The 20,368-nt window shown below is 38.0% G+C and overlaps 1 protein-coding gene across 1 annotated transcript in view; it reads left to right on the forward strand.

Moving 5' to 3' along the window:
- Nucleotides 1-539: 539 nt before the first annotated feature.
- Nucleotides 540-20,368, forward strand: part of LOC129416745 (echinoderm microtubule-associated protein-like 4) — a 158,051-nt gene continuing 138,222 nt past the window's right edge. The window contains exon 1 of the mRNA XM_073872987.1: nt 540-899. Within this exon, the coding sequence (XP_073729088.1) occupies nt 877-899 (23 nt within the window). The 5' untranslated portion in view covers nt 540-876. The remainder of the gene's footprint in view (nt 900-20,368) is intronic.

Here is a 20,368-nt window from a genome sequence, read left to right on the forward strand (position 1 = left end):
ATACTGTAAACAATTTACAAAAATGACCATATATTATAAAGCAAAACCATAGTAGCTACTATTACGTTATGTCACATTTATTTTGGAAGTATTGCCCTTTCCTGGAACACTGTACCCGATGATTAAAGATGATAATGGTTTCTTTTACCTAAGTACAGCAGTTTTTTTATTGCATGTTCACTTAACATTACATAAAAGAAAACATACAATATTACATAACATATATAACGGGGGAGACGCATAACAGACCTTACTTAATTAACATAAATAGCTTACACAGAGAAAAATAAATAAATAAATAAAAATAATAATAATAAAAGAAAAAAAGAAGAAAGAAAAAAAGAATAAGAATAATACATTTCCATTACAAAGCCACACAAACCTAAGTACAGCAGTGTTCAGTGCTGACGATGTCATGCGCTCGGCATATAACGTCAAATTATCGCGAGAGCGAGTCTTTTCGAATCGCTCTCGCGGTATTTTGATATCATATGCCGATCGCTTTGCGCAGGCCCAAAACGAGTAGAACACAGCCAGACTGTGGCGCAGTCGGGCTTGGCCCCGCGACTGAAGGGAAGCTAGCGGTTCCAAAGCGGGCGGAGTCGGAAACGCGAAAGCCCAGGGCTCCTTATACCCCCTCCCTCCCCCGCCGGAGGTGTAAACGATCGTGGTGGAGCAGCTCATGGAGCAGCCGTGATCGAGTGCCCCAGAAAAGCGCTGCATAATCCGGACGGAGAACCAAGCGCGAGTCGCTCGTCTCCTTGTTCTTCAGTGCAAACAAAAGGACTCGTGACATTATAAATCTACACATTTTCCTCAAAGAGGACCACGAGGCGAATCCCACAGGAATATCTCCCTGGATTTTTACCCCTAAAAATGGACGGTTTCGCCGGTAGTTTAGATGAGTGTGTCTGTGATCTGAAATGTTTACTATTTATAGTTGCGTCTTCTGCATGCATGGCGAATATAGTTAGACATGCAGTGGCATGCAGCGACTGTTTGCTGTTATACACGTGTCAACGTTATATTCTCGGTGTAAACATTGCAGCCGATGTTGCATTCGTGTGCATGGGTGGTTTTGTAAGAAGGAAAGCTGCAATGTGTCAAGAGGTTCTCATACCTCGCTTCACGATGCCGTATATCTTTACACCAGTGTTTATTTCCGTAAAGCCCATTGGAAAATACCATCAATACATGACACACACTGTAAACTAGATTTAGATTTCACTACTAGTGATAGCACAGCAGCGCATGAACAGCGGTTAAGCTTTGGTTTAAGATTTGGTTCCGTGTAAATGTAAAGCCGCGTCAGATCCGCTTTGCCGTTGTCATGACACTCAAGTCAGTGGCAAGAGCGAATAATGCTGTTTCTGTGCCTATGTTGTAATGTAAAATATGATTAGGTATAATCATTTGCTATATGCATATTATAAGCACGATGAAAGGACATTCACAATTTAGTATGCAACTCAAATGTCAGAGAGAAAGTGTGCATTAAATAATGTCATTGGTCTGCAATCTCTGTTATCACCTTTACTTATTATTCTATATATATATGCAGTTTTACAGTAAAAGGAAATATTTAAGTATAAACATTGGACACTCAGTTGTGTGAACTCAGTGGTTACAGCTTTTTCAAGACAACAATGATGTCGATATTCATCTCGAATACGTTTAAATGTCGATGTTGAAAACTAAATTGAGTCAATTATCAAGCAGTTTTACAGAGATCAATGATGCCATCATCCAGCTCTATTCAGTTAACATGTGTATTATTGTCAAATTGATATTCTTATTGAATATTAAGTGTCTTTTAAACCCTAGCAAAGTAATCCAAAGGTGACAGTGGCAAGGAACCAAACTCCATCAGCAGACACCAATAGAGAGGAAACTGAGATCAGTCGAGGGATCAGTTCTCCTCTGAGCTATGGCCTATGAATGAATGTGGTGTGGTTTAAGTTTCCAGGCGCATCACACGTCCGATTGTGGACTGATATTATTCATAGTTTTCCAGGCAGATATATTTAATTGGAGACATGGATGTCACACTGGCGCTTGATGAGAAAAAACTTTGTATTATGTGTAGTGATGTCATTTCATTTAGGGTCACTTGGTGTGTTTTGCTCACTGTGCAGATCTGTTCATTAAGTTGTGTCAGTCTGAAGGGTTGTACTGGAGAGTCTGAGGTTTTCACACTGCCGCAGGCCAAAAGTTTAATTGCTTAATGGATTGAATGTGTTTAAATGCAGAAGAGAGTGACAGGACCACCATGGATTGCTCCCCATATGAACCAATTACATGTGTGGTGAAACCTGCAATGTGTATAATAAAATTTAAAAACAGGCTTAAATTAAGCAGTAGTGTTATAATATTGACTATTTATTTTATTTAAATAAATATATTATTTTACATACCATATTAAATTCTTACTCACATTTAATAAATTTGTATTGAATATAGTTTTTTTATCAGTTTGTGTATTTATCTATTATTTTCTCCTTTTTATTTTTTTTTCTAATTTTAAATTGCTGTAACATTTGGATGCTTTACTGAGGCTGTGTAGGACATTGCCCTAATTGTTGACTTGAAATATAAAGTCAATCACTGTGGCTGTCTTATCATATAACCAGCGTTCAGTGAAACGCAGTACTGGTTATATAACTCCATTCTGTTGCTTAGTTGCAGAGGCGGGATGAGCACTCAATTTGTCCTAGTCTGAGTTGCCGTGGTGATGATGCAGTGTCTGGCAGGGATGGAATATGAAGTTCAAGTACCAGTCCAGTACACTTGTCAGTTAGTCGAATTTTATACAGCACAGCATACAGTAAATATATGACTAAGCAAGCTATTTTGTACTTTTTTTGAAGATGCAGCACGACATTAGGTTGCAGTCGGAATAATTGGATGTGACTAAATGCAGTGTGTGTGTGTATGTGCTTGCAGTCTCGCTGTACTGTCCTATATATTCTCAGCAGAATCTCTAGACATGATTTATTTGCTCTTGCACAGGAAAATTTGTCTGAAACATGTGAAAATGAACATACAATAACATATTTTAAATCAGAAGTAAAATTGCACATAATTTTATGAAAATTTGGTATCAAAAATTGTGCTTATTTTGGACAAATCACTCCAAAATAGTGTTAATAAGGCAGAAGCATAACAGTATATGTTTTAATGTCTGTGATTGTAAACAAACTGGGTTTTTAGAAAATTAGTACATGAAACCTTGTTCTGCAGTTTCAGATGCCTTTTTGACTGCTCGGTTTCCCTCTTCTAATATCAAAGATGAAGGTTTAATACTCTGATAAAAGAAAATGACGCATGTATCAAATCAGATGTTGTATCACTTTTGCACAAAGCAACAGCACAGGTTTATCCGGCAGTGACAGACCGCAGAATCAGCCACACGCTACCTTTGCGTAAAGCTTTGAGGTGTGTTTCTGCGTCAGTCGTGGAAACTTCCGAACTTTAAAGCTTTTCTTTCAAGGTTTTTTTGTATGACGCGTGGACCTGTTTCACTCTGAAATGGTTCTTGGAAGATGTCGATGTGGTTTTCGACAATGTATAATGTGGCTTTGGTCATGACGACAAACACCGAAATAGCGAACCTAAAAGATATGGGCATGTAAAATGCGAGAATAGAACAAAGCTATTTAACTGCGGTCCTGAAAGACCAGAGTTTAGTTTTAATCGACAGTGACTGGTTTTGGTTTTTAACGCAGTCTGGTTTGTATATTCCTTTTTTAAATTTTGCATTTTCATAGTTTTTAAGTAAGGCATCTGTCAATGTTGGTATCTGCCTGGCTTGGGTAGTTTACTAATTGACAAAAATTTAGATACCTTGACAAAAATATGGCAAGCTGTTTTTTTGCAATCCTACCCATGCATGACTATGGTTGCCTCTAAGCATTTGCATTTAGCCTTGCTTTTTTCCCTGTCTGCAACCCTTGCAAAACAAACCTGCAACCTGTCGTTGGATAGTGACCTACTAGTTAACTGTTTTGGAACATGCCTGTTGGAGTTATGCGCTTTTAAGTGTAGGTCACTAGGTTGACCTGTGAGCTTCGTACTGCCTTTTAAGGTGCGTGCATGTGTTCACATGCTCTGTTGATGTGTTACAGTGAGTATGTGTAGGGTCTAGCTCATGGCTCCAACACTGTAAAAGGTCTCCATGTAGACCTCAAGTGTGCATAGTGCTGAGGTGTCAAACCCGACGTATAAATAGCATCCACCCATGTTTTATTCGTAGCCAGGTGCATTCCCCACCTCCACTGCTCGATTCCGCACATCTGTGGGATGCATTTTCAGCTCTCTATGCTGTTGTACTGGGTTGGTTTAGTGGCTGGAGGCTTAAAGTGGGTAACCAAAAGGTTGCTTTTCCATTCCTATATGAGCTATTGAACCAACAATACACAGGACTGTCTCTGCATTTACAATTTGTAGTGGTTAGGCAACCTCAGTTATGTGAGCAACAGCTACTACAAAAGGTTGATGTACATGAATGAAGACATTGGAGCTCATGTGATGCACTGTTGCAAGTAGGGCTGGGTATTGTAATTTGGTGATTCCTTTATTATAGGATTTAGAGTAGTTATCAATATTGCATAAAATTTTTTGTTTTGCAGACATGAAATGTATTTCTTATGCTGTCACTTTAAGACCTAAATGTAATGTACAGATCCAATATTCTGTTACACATGCATTTTCTTTCCGAATTGTTCACTTTCACACATCAGACTATGTTTAGGAGGATAACCGCAGCATTTTTTTGTAAATATGTCAAGCGCAAGGAAACCTGAACCCATACTGGGGACATGCCTTGGATGTTCGCACGCATGCGAAAAAATTCTCAGAGTAGCACATTGGGGTCTGTTTCACATCTTCTTTACTTGAATATTTAAGTTAGCAAGGCCTAACCCGTGCAAATTAGGGCTGTCACTTTTTATTCGAAATTCGAATATGCATTCGAACATGACGTGAAATATCCTTATAAATGAACCATCCGGTTTTTAAAATGCCATGTTTAGCGCATTTTTTACAGTAACACCTCGTAATGGGAAGGAGGCTGAGAGTGAGACCGACGACGGCAACTGTGCGGAAGAGAGGGAATCAAATTGGACCAACATGAACCTCATGAGCATGCCAAGATAGAATTATAGTTTGTATATAAAATGACATATTATTGTTTATAGTGTTAAATATTATAGCAGAATAAAAAGCTTGTGTAAATACGTTCGCATTATAAAATTAGCATGTATGAAGAAAATTGTATTATTTTTATAACGCAATGTAAACTTTATATTAAAAAACAACAGCATTTGTCTTGTAAACGGATATTAATTGATGACGTGCTGACTGTCGCGCGTCACAGACGAAAGAGTCAAGTGAGATCTCAGTGGTAGGTTTAATTTCATCTCAAATATCAAATGGTACTTTGTGCTCTCTATCATTAAAAACGGTCAAGCAAACAGCACGCGCAGAGATAATGCACTTGTCAATGGCGGCTCACAAACGCGTTGGATAGCCTATGTATGTCAATGAGATAACTTCTCACAAACAGGCTCAAGCATGGGGTATGTGTGCTTGTCAATGAGGGCATTAAGTCCGCGGAATTCCGCTGAGTTTTTCGCCGAAATCTGCGGGCGCGGATTTCGTTTCTTTTTCGAAACAAATATTGTTGCATCCTCTCTCTCTCCCTCGCCACCAGGATTTTCCGCAATGGCGCTCGTTTTTTCTCTCTTTTGTGTGAAAATTGTCGCCCCAAATCCAAGTAAACCGATGCGTTTAGGTCTGCCGCTTTGTAATACGTCACGCGAGTGACAGCGGAACACAGCAAATGAGGAAGAGAGAAGAGAGAAACGCTCGGATCTGATTGGTGAATAAATAGGGTTTGGTTTTACACTGTGTGAGTTTGAGCAAGTTTGACTGCTATAGCATCCTGGATTGTAATGTAAATACATAGACAGTAAAAAAAAGGTAAATACGTGAACGCATGAATGCAGCATCTGAATACAGGGAACTATATGCAAGATAATCGCCGTCATTTATAAAGAAGATCGCATTTATGTATGAATCAAGATCGTGAGTTTATATAAAAAATTGCCTTGAAGGGGAATCGAACCTGGGTCGCCCGTGTCATAGGTCCATGACACTAACACGGTGCCACAGAGTCACATAATAGAAGTTGCTCTCTACACTCCTTAAGTAGCCTTCAGCAAAATTCATGTAAAAACAAATTGTGTGGAGGAAGTGACGTATGCCGTAAAGCAGTCGAATTTTGTAGTTTTTTTTGTGCTCTGGTTACTACCGGAAACCCTAAGTTTGAAAATACGAGTAAAAGTGATACAGACCCCGTCAGGCTACATGTCATTCAACCTATTTAAAGTCGATGTACTATCACAAGGGTCTTGAGAATTTATTATGAAGGTTGAAAAATTACATGGTGTCGCTCTAAAGGCGCAAAAGAGGATGTTTTTCGCCGACTGAGAATCCAAAAATGGTTAATGAGTTTTTTTTATGAGCGCATGCGGAAGAACAGCCTCCCGCATTCACAGCTCATTTCTAGGGAACGCCTTCCAAAACTCGTGCACGACACAAGTGTTTGTTTACCACCGGCATATGCTGTGTCCCATCAGTGGATTCATTATGTGAAATTATATGATAATAAACGCATAAGACGTTAAAAATCCTAGATCAGTCGACGCTACTCCCATTTCAACTAGCATGTAGCAGACAACTACAGTACAAGAACAACGTCAATATACCTTAAAAACAGTAGAACAATAATTACTCCACAAAGAAAGAATAATCACTGTTACCTGTCAAGGAGAATTTTTGCGAACTGCGCGTCTGTCTTGACACCTCTCTGTTCCTTCATTGCTCTCCAGCGTTGAAATGTTTCTCCAATAACGACTCAGAGACTCAGGTTACATTACATTCTTCTGAGAATTTTCTCCTATTCCCAGCGGCTTAAAAAAAATCTTTCTTTTGCGTCCTCCTTCGAGTTTCTTCTCTATCATGGTGCAAATTCGAGGAGTAAAACAGGATCGACAATGAAAACAAACCGAAACTTAACATGTGTCGCCTGTATAAAGTTACTGGAGCGTGCACGTCTCTCACAAGGATCGTAATTGCAGTGATTGACAAGCTAGAGGGCCAATCGCTGATGCGATGACCGCATGAGCAACTGGCTGATGTTTTTAAGGCCCTATCTTGTGCACAGATGACGTATATTAATATTATAATTTTCAGAGCACCTAATAAATAGTCTTTTGTCATTTAGTAAAGACAGTTTCAAGTAATATTGCAAAAATGTATAAAACAAACATCCTCTTTTGCACCTTTAATAAATTGAATCTCCATTACGTTTTTTTTTATGCTCGCCTAGATATTCGAATATATTCGGATACATTGCATGATATTCGATATCCGTTCGAATTTGATTTTTCTGAAAAGTGACAGCCCTAGTGCAAATGATAAACCTTTGTGATGTTGTCGCATTCCTTATGGTCAAGCCCTGCTATTGAAGTAAAGCATGCACATAAAATTTAATCAGTGATTTCTCGAATTGATATGGTTTTGTTAAATTGAAGATTGATTAAAATCGAAGAATCAATATTTGATTAAAAAAGCCAAAAAATGTCCAGTTATGGCCGTATTATATGCTTGAGAATGCCCACTACGACCTTCAGTATCGCCACTGAGCTTTTATGTGACCTTAAATGATTAAACTGGCTTTATGTGTATTACAATGTATATTGAAAATTGCCTTGGGAAGTTGGGAAATTGCATCTGATAAATGACCAGTGGTTTTCTGGGTCTGGAAGCACCAGTGTGCTGGATGGCTTTCTGCTATTTTAATGTTAAAAAATGGGCTTTGAATTAAATTCTTCGTTAAAAGTTTAGTCTGTTCTTCAGCTAAAGGGCAGATGGTCATTTTTGTGGCGGCTTTCGTGGAATTGTTAGTGTAATGTGAAGGCTGTATCACTGTTGAAAAACCTGACTCACGGTTAATTTGTTATGTGTCTTATTCTGTTTCATGCATGAGCTTGTTTTGGAATAATCTTATTGTTTTGACTCTAAATGATCTGTGTTGTGGTCTATTCCGGCATTGTGGGTTTTTCATGTGCATTTGAAAATGCATGTGTCAGCAGTTAACTTTATGTTAGTGTGTGTGAAGGAACCGAATTGAACTTGGAAAGACAAGACGAGGATCAGATTACAAAATTCCTCCTTTGAAAGACAAGAAGAGGGAAACACAGGAGACGCAGGGAAAGTTAGAGAGTGAGACTGAAAGAGCGAGCCAAAAGGAGGGAGAGATCCGGAAAGGGACACACGTGAGTCCGAGCGCTTCCAGATGCTGGAATGTTGCCTCCCAGCTTTCTGCATTCCTTATTCCGTTCTTCACTCATAACAATGGATGAGATTACAGCTGGAGTAAGAGGAATATTTTGTGTGAATATTGATGGATTCTCAGTCTGATGAATTGCAGAGACACTGACCAGCGGTTTCATCACCCTAAAAAATGCAGCTGGGTTATTTTCAACCCAGTGCTGGGTCATAAAGGAACAAACCCAACTTGTTGGGTTGAAATTTAATATATGTTGGATTGTTTTAACTTTTCCACCGTAGTATGGGTGCTGCAGGCGCAATTATATTACGCAGTGCCCGAAAATAGTCCCAAACTATTGAAAGTTACCAAGGGGACTATTTTCAGGCACTGCATAATATCATTGCGCCTGCAGCACCCATGTTACGGCAGCAAAGTCCTTGATTATTACGCCAAAATGAGAGTATAGTTCCTAGCCATATCTGCCTAGAAATCACAACTTTTAATTTTCGTCAGGCTTAGTACACGATCTAACTACAGAAGAGTCAAGTTTTAAATAGGAAAAATATCGAAAGTCTTTGGTTATTTTTGAGCACGATGCTAATGGTCTAATCAGATTCTATGAATTATGCTAAGCCTTTTTTTTTTTTCCCCCCAACCCTTTTCAAACTAACGAATGTGAACCTCAGATTAATGTATAGAGCTTACTCAAGATCAGGGGTCTCAAACTCAAACTGGCTTGGGGCCATTTCTGAGACTGACATTTCATCAGAGGGCCGCAGAGCTATTTTAACGTTCAAAAAAGTACAATATTTCTTTAAAATATTTTTTAATGTATAATAATACTTGAAAATATATAAACAGTGTTTTTTATTTTTTAATATACATTATTTTATAAAAGTAAGTAAATATTTTCTTAACCTTATTAGGCTTTGAATTATTAACTAAGGCCTATTAAAACTAACAAATTTAATTCCTATACATTTATAAACTATTATAAAAAAAATTTACCAACAGTACATGTTTCTGTTTTTATTTATTTTTGACTGTTTTCAGTCATAGTATTGACTTCATTATGTTCCTTTTTGTTATTCCACCGTTTTAATGAATTTGCTATTATATTTAGAAAAATATTAATAAGTGAAAGTGATTCTAAAACATTTGGATGGGTAGTCAATGTTACATAAGCTAGTTGGACAGTAAAAATAAATAATACTGCTCTATGTATAAGCAAGCAAGATAATAATGTATTATACTTCATATATACTTCATTATATATAGAAGTGTACATACTTGTATCCTCTGTAATTTCTCCTCATCTTTCCTCTTTTCCTAACCTGGACACTATGATGGGTCATTTTCTCATCCGTAGTTTAATATTAAACTGTTGCAGTACATCTCCCACTGCGGTGTCTCCATTAGAAGCTGTGACTTGATGTGAACTACGGTAATAACCCCACAGCAGCTCTTCTCTGAGTAACAGAGTATCCACCCAGAAGTAACAAATCTTCTCTGGACAAACACTACAAAGTCGCGATCAGATGAACTGATCGCATTGTGACAATGATATGATTGACGCGAGAGGAATTAAAATCCGATCACGCATTCCGTTACCCTCGCCATCACGGAGCGCGTGCTCGTGGCTGCGTAGCAACGGGTGACGCGATCCCACGCTGCGCAATCACCGCTCCCAAGCAAGCACTTTGAAAAGTAAACATACTTTAAGAAACGCCTTGACTCGTTTAAACTCGCGTTGTTAGACGCGACATGTGACCGAACCCTTAAAAGTTTAAATAAAAAAACGAATTTAAATAAAAATCTTTCTGCGGGCCAGATTACGTTATATTGTTGAAAGGTGACGCGGGCCGCAGAGAGGGGGAGGGCGGGCCGCAAATGGCCCGCGGGCCGGGAGTTTGAGACCACTGCTCAAGATCATTATACTCAACCAACCATCAATAACATGTTCTTGTAGCAACTGTCAATTGTCTTGTCTCTGTTATCTGTTTGTCGTATATGTTACATGTTACACTATGTATGTGGTGCTACAATCCCCCCCCCCCATGTACCCAGGGTTTCACTAAACTGCTTGAATGGTTATGGTAGGACGAATAATGCACTGTATAAAAATCTATTGTCTATATTGTAATGTATTGTGTAAATAATTTGCTTTATTAAAAAATAAAGTTGTCCTCCGAAGAGGGGGGGTGGTGGCGGGCCAAGAAAAAAAAAATTATGCTAAGCTATGCTAAAAGTGGTACTGGGTCTGGCGGTAAGCATAGCTTAGCATAATTCATTAAATCTGATTAGACCATTAGCATGGTCTAAGCTGGAAAATAAGCCTATTTTAAAAAATAGTGTCCCTTTAACACTCAGTATTATGTCATAGAGAAAGTAAGATATTGTGAAACATCTATACACTATGATATATATATATATTTTTATTGTAACTTCCCTTTTTGTTGACATATTGTTATCAATAAAAAAATATGTATACACCACGAGATAAAATTATTGATACTTGCATTACGAATCACCACAACACTTTACTTCAGGAGTCTTCAACATTTTTGTGAGCAAGGGCTACCACAATGGGTAAAACAATGAGGAGGGCTACTTTAGTCTTCCCAGACTTTTTCCTTTTGATTTTATTTTATTTTACTTGTTGGTATGCTTTATCATTGTATAATATTTAACATACATAAAAATGCCAAGTTATAATAAAAAAAGATCACAGACCCCATGAGGGCAACCTGGTACCACTGCCTTACGTCAAACGAATCGTGCCAAAATCAGGATGATATTGTGTAGTCTAACCCAGCATTAAACAAATCAAAAGTATTGTATATTCTTGGCACCCTATTACAGGTAATTAAGAGATGCATTCTGGGAGGCTCTTTAAACTCTAATGAAAGCGTTTCTTTCCATATATGCTGGACACATGCTAACTATGCAAAACGTATTAAATAAAAAAAAATGGGTACAATTTATAATAATATTATCTAATATTAATTTTAAGCAAATTCTGTAAAATGTAGTTGACCTGTAGTGTATGCACATTTTTATGTACCACACAGGATGCGTGAATATTTTGCATGTATGCATTCATGACAAGGATCAGTTTCGGAGAATGTGTTTGTGTCTGTAATGCATGCTCTTGAGCCATAGGCTTCTGTATGCCAACATTACCTCAGACACGGGTCAAATCATTTGGATAAGGCAGATGATGGAGAGAGAGAAAGGGAGGGATGAGTTGGATCTTTTCCTAGAATCCCACTTTGTTTCTGTCTCTCTGTCTCTCTCTCTCTCTCTCTCTTATTGCTTTCATTTGTTTGTTAATTTCCTGTAAACTGTGCCAGGTTTTCTCAGGGTTCACTGGAAGAAGCATGCAGGGAATGATATAGCTAGTCAACAATTTCTGGTATCATTTTTTATGATATTACACATATACATGTAAATTAAGTAATTTAACCAACGTTTTAGTCCACCGTTCACCGAAATGCATAGAGAAGCTACGGTAGCCGTCACCGGACAACCATGTCATCGTTGGAGACAACTTAGTAAAAAAAATTGTCTGTTAAGGGCCTCTTAAGGGGGACCCTCTGTGTATGTAGATAAAAACGTCTTATTCTAAGGTAATAAAAACATAACAGTTCATTATGTAAGGTCTTTATACACCACTGATAATATAGTTATATATTTTATATTGCATTTCTGTCAAGACATCGTTATAAAAGGTACACACTGCACCTTTAAAATAAATGTCATTAAAAATTAGTTATACACTAACACACTAAAATTGGTTATGCATATTTTTTTTAATTAAAAATATTTAAATATATAGGAAAATGCAATGCAGAGATTGCTATGACAGATAAACGTACAGACTAATTCCAAAATCCGACATAACATCTGTTTTAACACTCTCATACCATAAGAGCCTGAAGGATTGCAAATCTAGTCAAGCGCTTTAGCAAAACGTACTGGTCAAATAAAAAGCACGCTAAAATCATCACAGTGTTTATGATGTTGCTTAATTTATATAGCCAAAAAAGGCTTTACTAATGTATCATGAATTTGCAGTATGTCAGCCAACCCGCTTCATTGTAGAAGTTCATGCACAGAATGGCAACCGAAAACATGAGACTTGACTGGTTTATGAGTTCAGGCCCCAGGACCAGCGGTTCAAAGTGAAACTGAGAATTAAATCAAGCTAATTTAAGAACTGTTTTTCTCTTCTTCTTCTCTTGAGTAGAGAAAGATGGTGAGGCGTACAGAAGGACAGAGATGAAGAACATAAGCAGGGTGGATTTTGTATTGGCTGTATATAGCCTTAATCAGGATTATTCGGGATGTACAATCATCGCTGACGTGTGTGCAAGCTCTAATCTAAGGGTGGAGCGAAATCTATACTGTACATACAGTAGGATACAGCCACCTATTTGTTAAAGTGGTTCAGAACGGATTAAGTAAATAGTTGGGCTGAACGTAGGTCTTCAATGAGGTTTTAAGGCACCCCCACCAGTGGAACCAATCATACTCTTTTAATCTCAGTAGTTGAATTCAAGAAACACAAGCTCATGAAAAACACCCTCTGGTTTATGTGTGATGTGGTTATGACTCCATAATTTATCTATAAACCCAAGTCATACTAAGGGGTTTCCAAACAAACGTCATGATAAACAGAGCAGTGCATGAAAAGTTACAGTTGTTTACAATGTTGTTGATCTACACACGTACGCACGTACACAAGTGTACATTCCGGTCCTGACATTGCAAGAGACAGGTGTGTGCTCAGCGTGTGCTGGATCAGTATCAAATGTACTGCTGTAGACATGCCAGCTTAACTGGTCACAGAGCTCTTTCCAATTAGCTTTATTTTGTAGGTTTATTTTGTCATTGGATTATCAGGGTTCGTTTGGTTGACTATTAGTTTTATTCTAGCAAGTCTACAGCTTTAAAGTCATAAAATTCACGTTTGAATTCATTGTTGTTGGTTTTTTTTTAAATAGCTTCCCAAAATTTAATTTTTCCCAGAATTTATTCAACCCCATGTCATCCCAGATGTATATGGCTTCCTTTCTTCAGTGAAACAAACTATTCTTTACAGATTATCTTAAAGGGGAAGTTACCTAATTTTGCTCGTGTCTGTCACTCGTGTTAAAGGGCCATTTCACCGATAGGAACATTAATCTTTATGGAAAGTGAGTCATATTTGTAGTCAAAATGTAACATAAATGTAGAATTTTGTGCCTATTTGACAGAGAAAAGACAAAATGTGACTTTAGAGCACATTTGTATGAAAAACTACAACTGCCACTATGCACCACAATGCACAGCTCTGCAAGCCACTCCCATTAATCGGAACACGGCTCAGACATGCTATTATGTACATAAATGCCACGTTAGTAAAACAAAGAAAATAGCCACCACCACTGTGTCTGACTGACACCAATCATGACTTACTTTTAAACGTGATGTTACATTGTGGTACACACAATAACACTCTGGCCTGGTGTGTAGCAAAGTCTTATTCAAACAGTAACGTGCAGTTTCAGATCCGCAGTACAAATGTCTTTCCAAGTACTTAAAAAAAGGGTATGCATTTTAAATGTTTATTTAGTTTTACCAATTTTCTTTTTGTCTCTTGTTTACTGTAATTACATTTGTGTTATTATTGGCCTCACTGCTCTCACAATATAGACATATAAAACACCGCTCAGATATGCTATTGTGTACATAAATGCCACGTTAGTATAACAAAGAAAATATAAACACTCACTTTAGTCAGACGTTCGTTTATCCCTGCATCCTCCACACAAACGCGTCCCCTGCACAATATCTCCACAGACGCGCTGCCTCAGCTCTTGGAGCTTGTGCTCGTAAACCGAAACACGTCTTTGAAATAAGCACGCGACCAGAAACATTCACAAAACAAACGTTCATATCCTTATCTGATCCAGAAATGTTAAACCGAAAGCAAACGGCGCGAGTCCGTCCAAGCTTATATACTCCGCAGCACATCTGCTCTTAAACCGAAACATGTCCGTGAAATAAACGTTCCAAACGCGCGCAAAGTTCCTCTCTTGCATAGAAACCTTCACCAAACAAACGCCCATATCCTTATCTGATGCAGAAATGTTATAAAGAAAGCACACAGTGAGAGAACAGGCAGTAGTCTGTCCAAGCTTCTCTACGCAGCAGAGGCTGATGGTTGCTGCGTCTTCACCGGGCTCCTCTACCCATCCGAAGCCCAGGCTCCGGCCTACTCCTCGGGCTTCTGTTCCTACATCTGCCTCAGCTCTTTGCAGTATTGTGGCTCATAAAGGTGCAATGTACAGCGGATTAGAGCATCACGCTTGTAAAATCACCCTCTTCCATGTAATATTGATTAACTTCCACTGTTATTGTAACATGAATTCGGCTCGCTCCACAACTTCTGTTTAGCTTAGCATAAAGATGGCGGCTGGTCGTTTTTTTTCGGTCTGTGTTCGTATATTTTCGTAAGTCCCACCCACTTATCTGTAATTGGTCTGAAGCGCGAGTGGGTCCCACCCATAGCCCCCACCTTGGAAAAATGAGGAATGAGTGTCTGTAGTCTTTCACACTCAATAGAGATACAGGATTTCCTTCTTTCAATGACGCAAAATGACGATTTTTGCATCATTGAAAGAAGGAAGTGCCTCACTGAAATCAGTATTTCTCCCCTCTCAGGGGAAACTGAGGGAATGGTGCACGACCATTCAAAAACATGACTGGGGTTCTAACGGTACAAAGCTTAATGCAAATGGGTGAAGTTTCCCTTTAATCAAACAACATTGAGAAAACATCTCTCACTGCTCCTGATTAAATCAATTTTCTACCTTAAATAAAAATATATATATAGGCCTATACATACATGCATAATTATTTATTATCAATCTTATATCATTGACTGTTTATCTTCAGAGAGCTTATGTTTTGTTTGTTTTTATCTTCTTTCTATGCTTGTATATGTTTTTTTTTGTGAGAATTATGAACATTTCTATGGTAGTAAAGATTTAAACCTTATTAAAACATAAAAAACTCTACCGTGATACATATCGTTATCATGATATAAAACGAACCCTATCGTGATAGAAGATTTTGGTCATATCGCCCACCCCTAGTACCCAGTGGGGTCTTCTGCTGTTGTAGCCCATCCGCCTCAAGGTTGTGCATGTTGTGGCTTCACAAATGCTTTGCTGCATACTTCGGTTGTAACAAGTGGTAATTTCAGTCAAAGTTGCTCTTCTGTCAGCTTGAATCAGTCGGCACATTCTCCTCTGACTTCAAGCATCAACAAGGCATTTTCACCCACATGACTGCTGCATACTGGATGTTTTTCTCCTTTCACACCATTCTTTGTAAACACTAGAAATGGTTGTGCGTGAAAATCCCAGTAACTGAGGAGATTGTGAAATACTCAGACCGGCCCGTCTGGCACCAACAACCATGCCACACGCAAAATTGCTTAAGGAGTTCAGGAGATTGTCTTGACCAGGACCACAACCCTAAATGCATTGAAGCAACGGCCATGTGATTGGTTGATTAGATAATTGCATTAATGAGAAATTGAACAGGTGTTCTTAATAATCCTTTAGGTGAGTGTATCTTCCTATAATAGATAGATATCCACACATTCAATACATCCATGATCCTTTATCTAACTATGCTTGTATTATGCATCAATGCATTATAGATTTTTTTTGAAAGGGCTGCACAATTAAGAAAAAATTTTAATTGTGAGTTATTTCCCCTTATATTGTATTAACAGTTACCATTTTGATTAATGGTATACTATTTACATTGTTTTCATTTTATTATCATTGTATAGGGCTTATTCGATCTACGTCATCAATGTTCGCGGCGGCCATATTGTTGACATAAAACTGTCAGTCTGTCAATTGAACCGCGAGGCAGCGTGAGTATTATGCATGGTATTATCGGTGTCATTTTTTTTTAAACCGCGCGATGGTGTGTGGTGTAATACACGGATGTTCTAACAACAGCAAAAAGAACCCCGGAATTAGTTTTTATGCGATACCGACTGTCAGAAAACATGAAAGGAAGGAGACAGAGGAGTTGAACCAGCGAAGGAGAGACTCCCAACAGCAAAGTCTGTCCCCATCATTTTACCCCAGGTAACGTTAGGGATATATGCCTCACAGCAAAGTCTGTCCCCATCATTTTACCCCAGGTAACGTTAGGGATATATGCTCACAGCAAAGTCTGTCCCCATAATTTGATCACATATGGTTAGCTGTAAGCAGTGGCTGAAACTGCTCTTTCAAATAAGCTGCCATAAATATTAAATTAGTATTAATAACTATATGAACATAATAATAGGTCTGGCATTGATAGGGAATTAAGGGCCGTTCACATAGTTTTGAAAATCGTTTTATATTAAACAGAATAGCAGAGCTCACACCAAAACTATAACGATACAGATACAATGAACGACATCATTGGGATCACTTTCTGAGCGATTTTTCCCACCTGATTAAGGATAAACCATTGATAGCATTAAAATCTATTTGAACTTCAAGTGCACGGCCACTTAAAATGACAGTGAAGCTCATTGCTGAGCTCTATAACATTAGATTACCTCCAGTTGCTGTGAAAATTGACTACGTAATGCTTTTTAATCTATTACATTAACTAACTGTTATGCCAAAAGGTAAGAGATTACACAAACTATTAGATTCACTGTTTAGAGTTACGCGAAACGCAGCGTGTTGAGGACTGCAAAAGTTTTTATTACAAGCAATATTAAAGGCAAGTGATTTGCGCGAGTGCCGTGAGCGAATTAGCATAAACGTATTGTTTGGTGATGTGGACGATGATATAGTTATCGTTAGCGTTATAATGTGAACGGCCCTTCAGTGCTTGTATGATGAATGCGGATACTGTATGAACGATATAGTTAGTTATAAATATCCGGATAGGTTACGGCTGGCAATAAGGACGGATCTTTACTTAAGGCTATTGGGTCTATTTGATATTGTTCCACAATAATCAAGCTCATCTTCTCTTAATACAGACGAGATGAAGCCATTAGGCTACTGCTCCCCTCGACTCAAATCTACGTGCGGCTAGGGGCAGGACAGATGTTATGTCAACAAGATGGCCGCGGCTAGCGACTTCCGGTGTTTGCGAATAAGCCCTATAGCTGAGGCTTAAATGTAACACTGGGTTGCGTATGTGTGGGGTGGGTCTATGAAAAGAAGGTCCAGATTCTATTGGGGTAGGGGCGTGTTTGTTTAGGTCATTTCAAATATCAACATTGGCTTTCAGAGATCGTGGACCCTGCCTTTAATGGTCACATGAAAGAAATGCATATATTTTGCCAGATTAAGTAGTTGACACATTTAAGTTTTTCTTTAACACGCACATGTTAGTCTTGCGTGTTTTGCTAATTTCTCTGTATAAATAAATGAGGCATTCACACCATGAGGTCAGCAAGTGCAGTTACACTGCAGATATTATGCTCCACATAATCGTGTCTGTCCGGCAGCCAGGTGGTGTCATTCTCTCTCTGCAGTGCAGCAGAAGGTACAGTACTGATGACTTTGCTTTTTCAGGCTGGGGATGTGGATATAAGCAACCCACTGCAGTCTATCCAACCTTCTCTGGTAGTTTTCCATGGCATTCTGCACAAACATGTCTGGAAAAAGCATTCTGATGGTGACCAGGTGCACAGCAGTAGGAGTCGGTGCTCAGGTTTTAAGTTTGTTTATAAAGCGGCCCAGTGTCCCAGTTGATACCACTGTTGCCTCACAGCAAGAAGGTCCCATGTTCTGGCCCCAGATGGGTCAGGTGGCCTTATTGTTGTGTAGTTTGCATGTTGTCAGCCCCTGTGTCAGCGTTGGTTTGCTCGGGGTACTCCGGTTTCCTCCCACTGCACAAAGCATGCAGGTACGGTAAGTTGTAGATTTAAAATTGCTCTTCCCCCAACGTGTGTGTATCAATTTGTTTGTGTATGGATAAACTGATTTTCGTCATAAATATAGCCAAAGAAAGAAAGAAATAAGAAAAGAAAGAAAAGTTTGTTTATAAATGTGTGTGACTTGCAGACAGGGGGTGCTGTAGCCAACAAGTTTATGGGTATATGAAAAGGAAAGGGTATGCTTATTCCTTTTTTATGTATGTTTTGCTTAACATAACACTTCAATATGTCAACTTTAAATTGTGTATCTGAAGAAATAGTTATAAAAATATTAGTGTGTTGGATGGCTGTTTAAAATGAGACCCTCTACTGTAAGATAAAGACTGCAGGTCCCCATGTTGAGAGCAGATGATCAGATGAATACCACCCACTTTATTTTGGTAACCCTTCTACTATACACAATCCTTAAGTGCATAACGCTGTATTTCTACCCCTCCCGCAAATCAAAACTTGCAAAAATGAAACATTTGCTGTGAGCTCAGAATACAAGAAGACTATTTTCACACAGTTTTATTCATTGACAAGCCATAATACACTGAATAATGTAGATTAATGTCATTCTGGATTGGTGGTGAATAGCTACTATATTCAAACAAGACTGTAACATTAGGGAGAGGTGGCAGAGTAATAATTTGGGTTGGAATATTGGGGAGGATGGTAGGTCCCTTTAGGGTCCCGAGGGTGTCAAAAAGACATCTAGAAGTTATGTAGAGTTTATAAAAGATGTTTTTTCACTATGGGATACAAAAGGAATCATGTTTTCTGAAATACATTTACTTCTATAGAGGATAATACACTATCCCATGCTGTAAAAAGCATCTCTGACTATTTTCATTCATCAAGGTTTGACCACCATCATCCTCTGATCTTAGTCCTATTTAAGAGCCTGTGGTGCATCATTATATGAAAGATCTGTGAGGTGGACAGCACTATCATTCAAAACATCAACTTGGGATGAAATACTAGCGTCTTCAAGTGAAATAAAGACAAAACCTATATTTGAATACTTAAAAATTTAATTAATGAATGGGAGAGTTAACGTCATGTCAAAGATGTGGTCATATTTTTTTTGAAAAAATTATCTGGCCATGCATGCACATTTTACAGATATCTGTTTTTGGATCATTATAATCCATTATTTCATTATAAATTTGGTTAAAGTGCATTCTGCAAAATAATTTGGAGCAGCATATTTTGCATGTTTTTCAAAGTATTAATGTATATTTTGACATTTTTATGTAATTTAAATAAAATAACATTCACACTATCATATAACTGTTAAGGGTAAAATAAAATTTGTAAACTTGCTGACTTTATTTGAAAAAATAAACAAAAATGGTGGCATGTGTATAGTAATTTGGAACGCAGTGTAGTTGTTAAAGAAATGAAGAAGGACTCATTTTTTAAACTTAAGGCTGCAACAAGTGTAAAGGCTAAAACCAATGTCGCATTAGCTGCCACAAATAGTGTCTTAAACCCCTGAGGTCTTCCTTCAAGTACACACTGTGGTGATGTAATGCAGTATAGACAGTCACGTAGACATAGTGCAGACTCAGCAAAGTATGGATTATTCAACAGATCATAAATCACTAATAAATACATTAAACACAAATAAATTGTTTATAATATGTCAGTAAATAATGATCTATTTCTTATCATATTAGGGCTCTTACTTTGACAAGCCTTAGGCTGCAACAGAAAGTTCAGACATTTAACTAAAGTATTAAGATTTATTTGAATTGATAGAGAACAGATATACAGATTTATATTCATGATGTCACTCAGTGAAGGTTTAACACACACCAGAACTTGCTCCAGTCAGAAGTCATTCATTTGTTCACATTCATGTTTAGGTTTAAAATAACACAAATTCCCTATTAATGAAGCATTTGAGGGAAGTCTTAATGTTGCACTGCACAAATTTTTATTTTATTTTGTTATTGTGAGTTCATATCTCTGGTGAGTACTGAAACAGTGTAATAGTGGTTTAGCCGTACATAAACATTAACTGCAAGTTATATTTTTAGAGGCATTCGGGGCATGAGATGAGCAAATATGTACCAGACAAATCA

Source organism: Misgurnus anguillicaudatus, chromosome 11, assembly GCF_027580225.2.
Source record: "Misgurnus anguillicaudatus chromosome 11, ASM2758022v2, whole genome shotgun sequence".
NCBI lineage: Eukaryota > Metazoa > Chordata > Actinopteri > Cypriniformes > Cobitidae > Misgurnus > Misgurnus anguillicaudatus.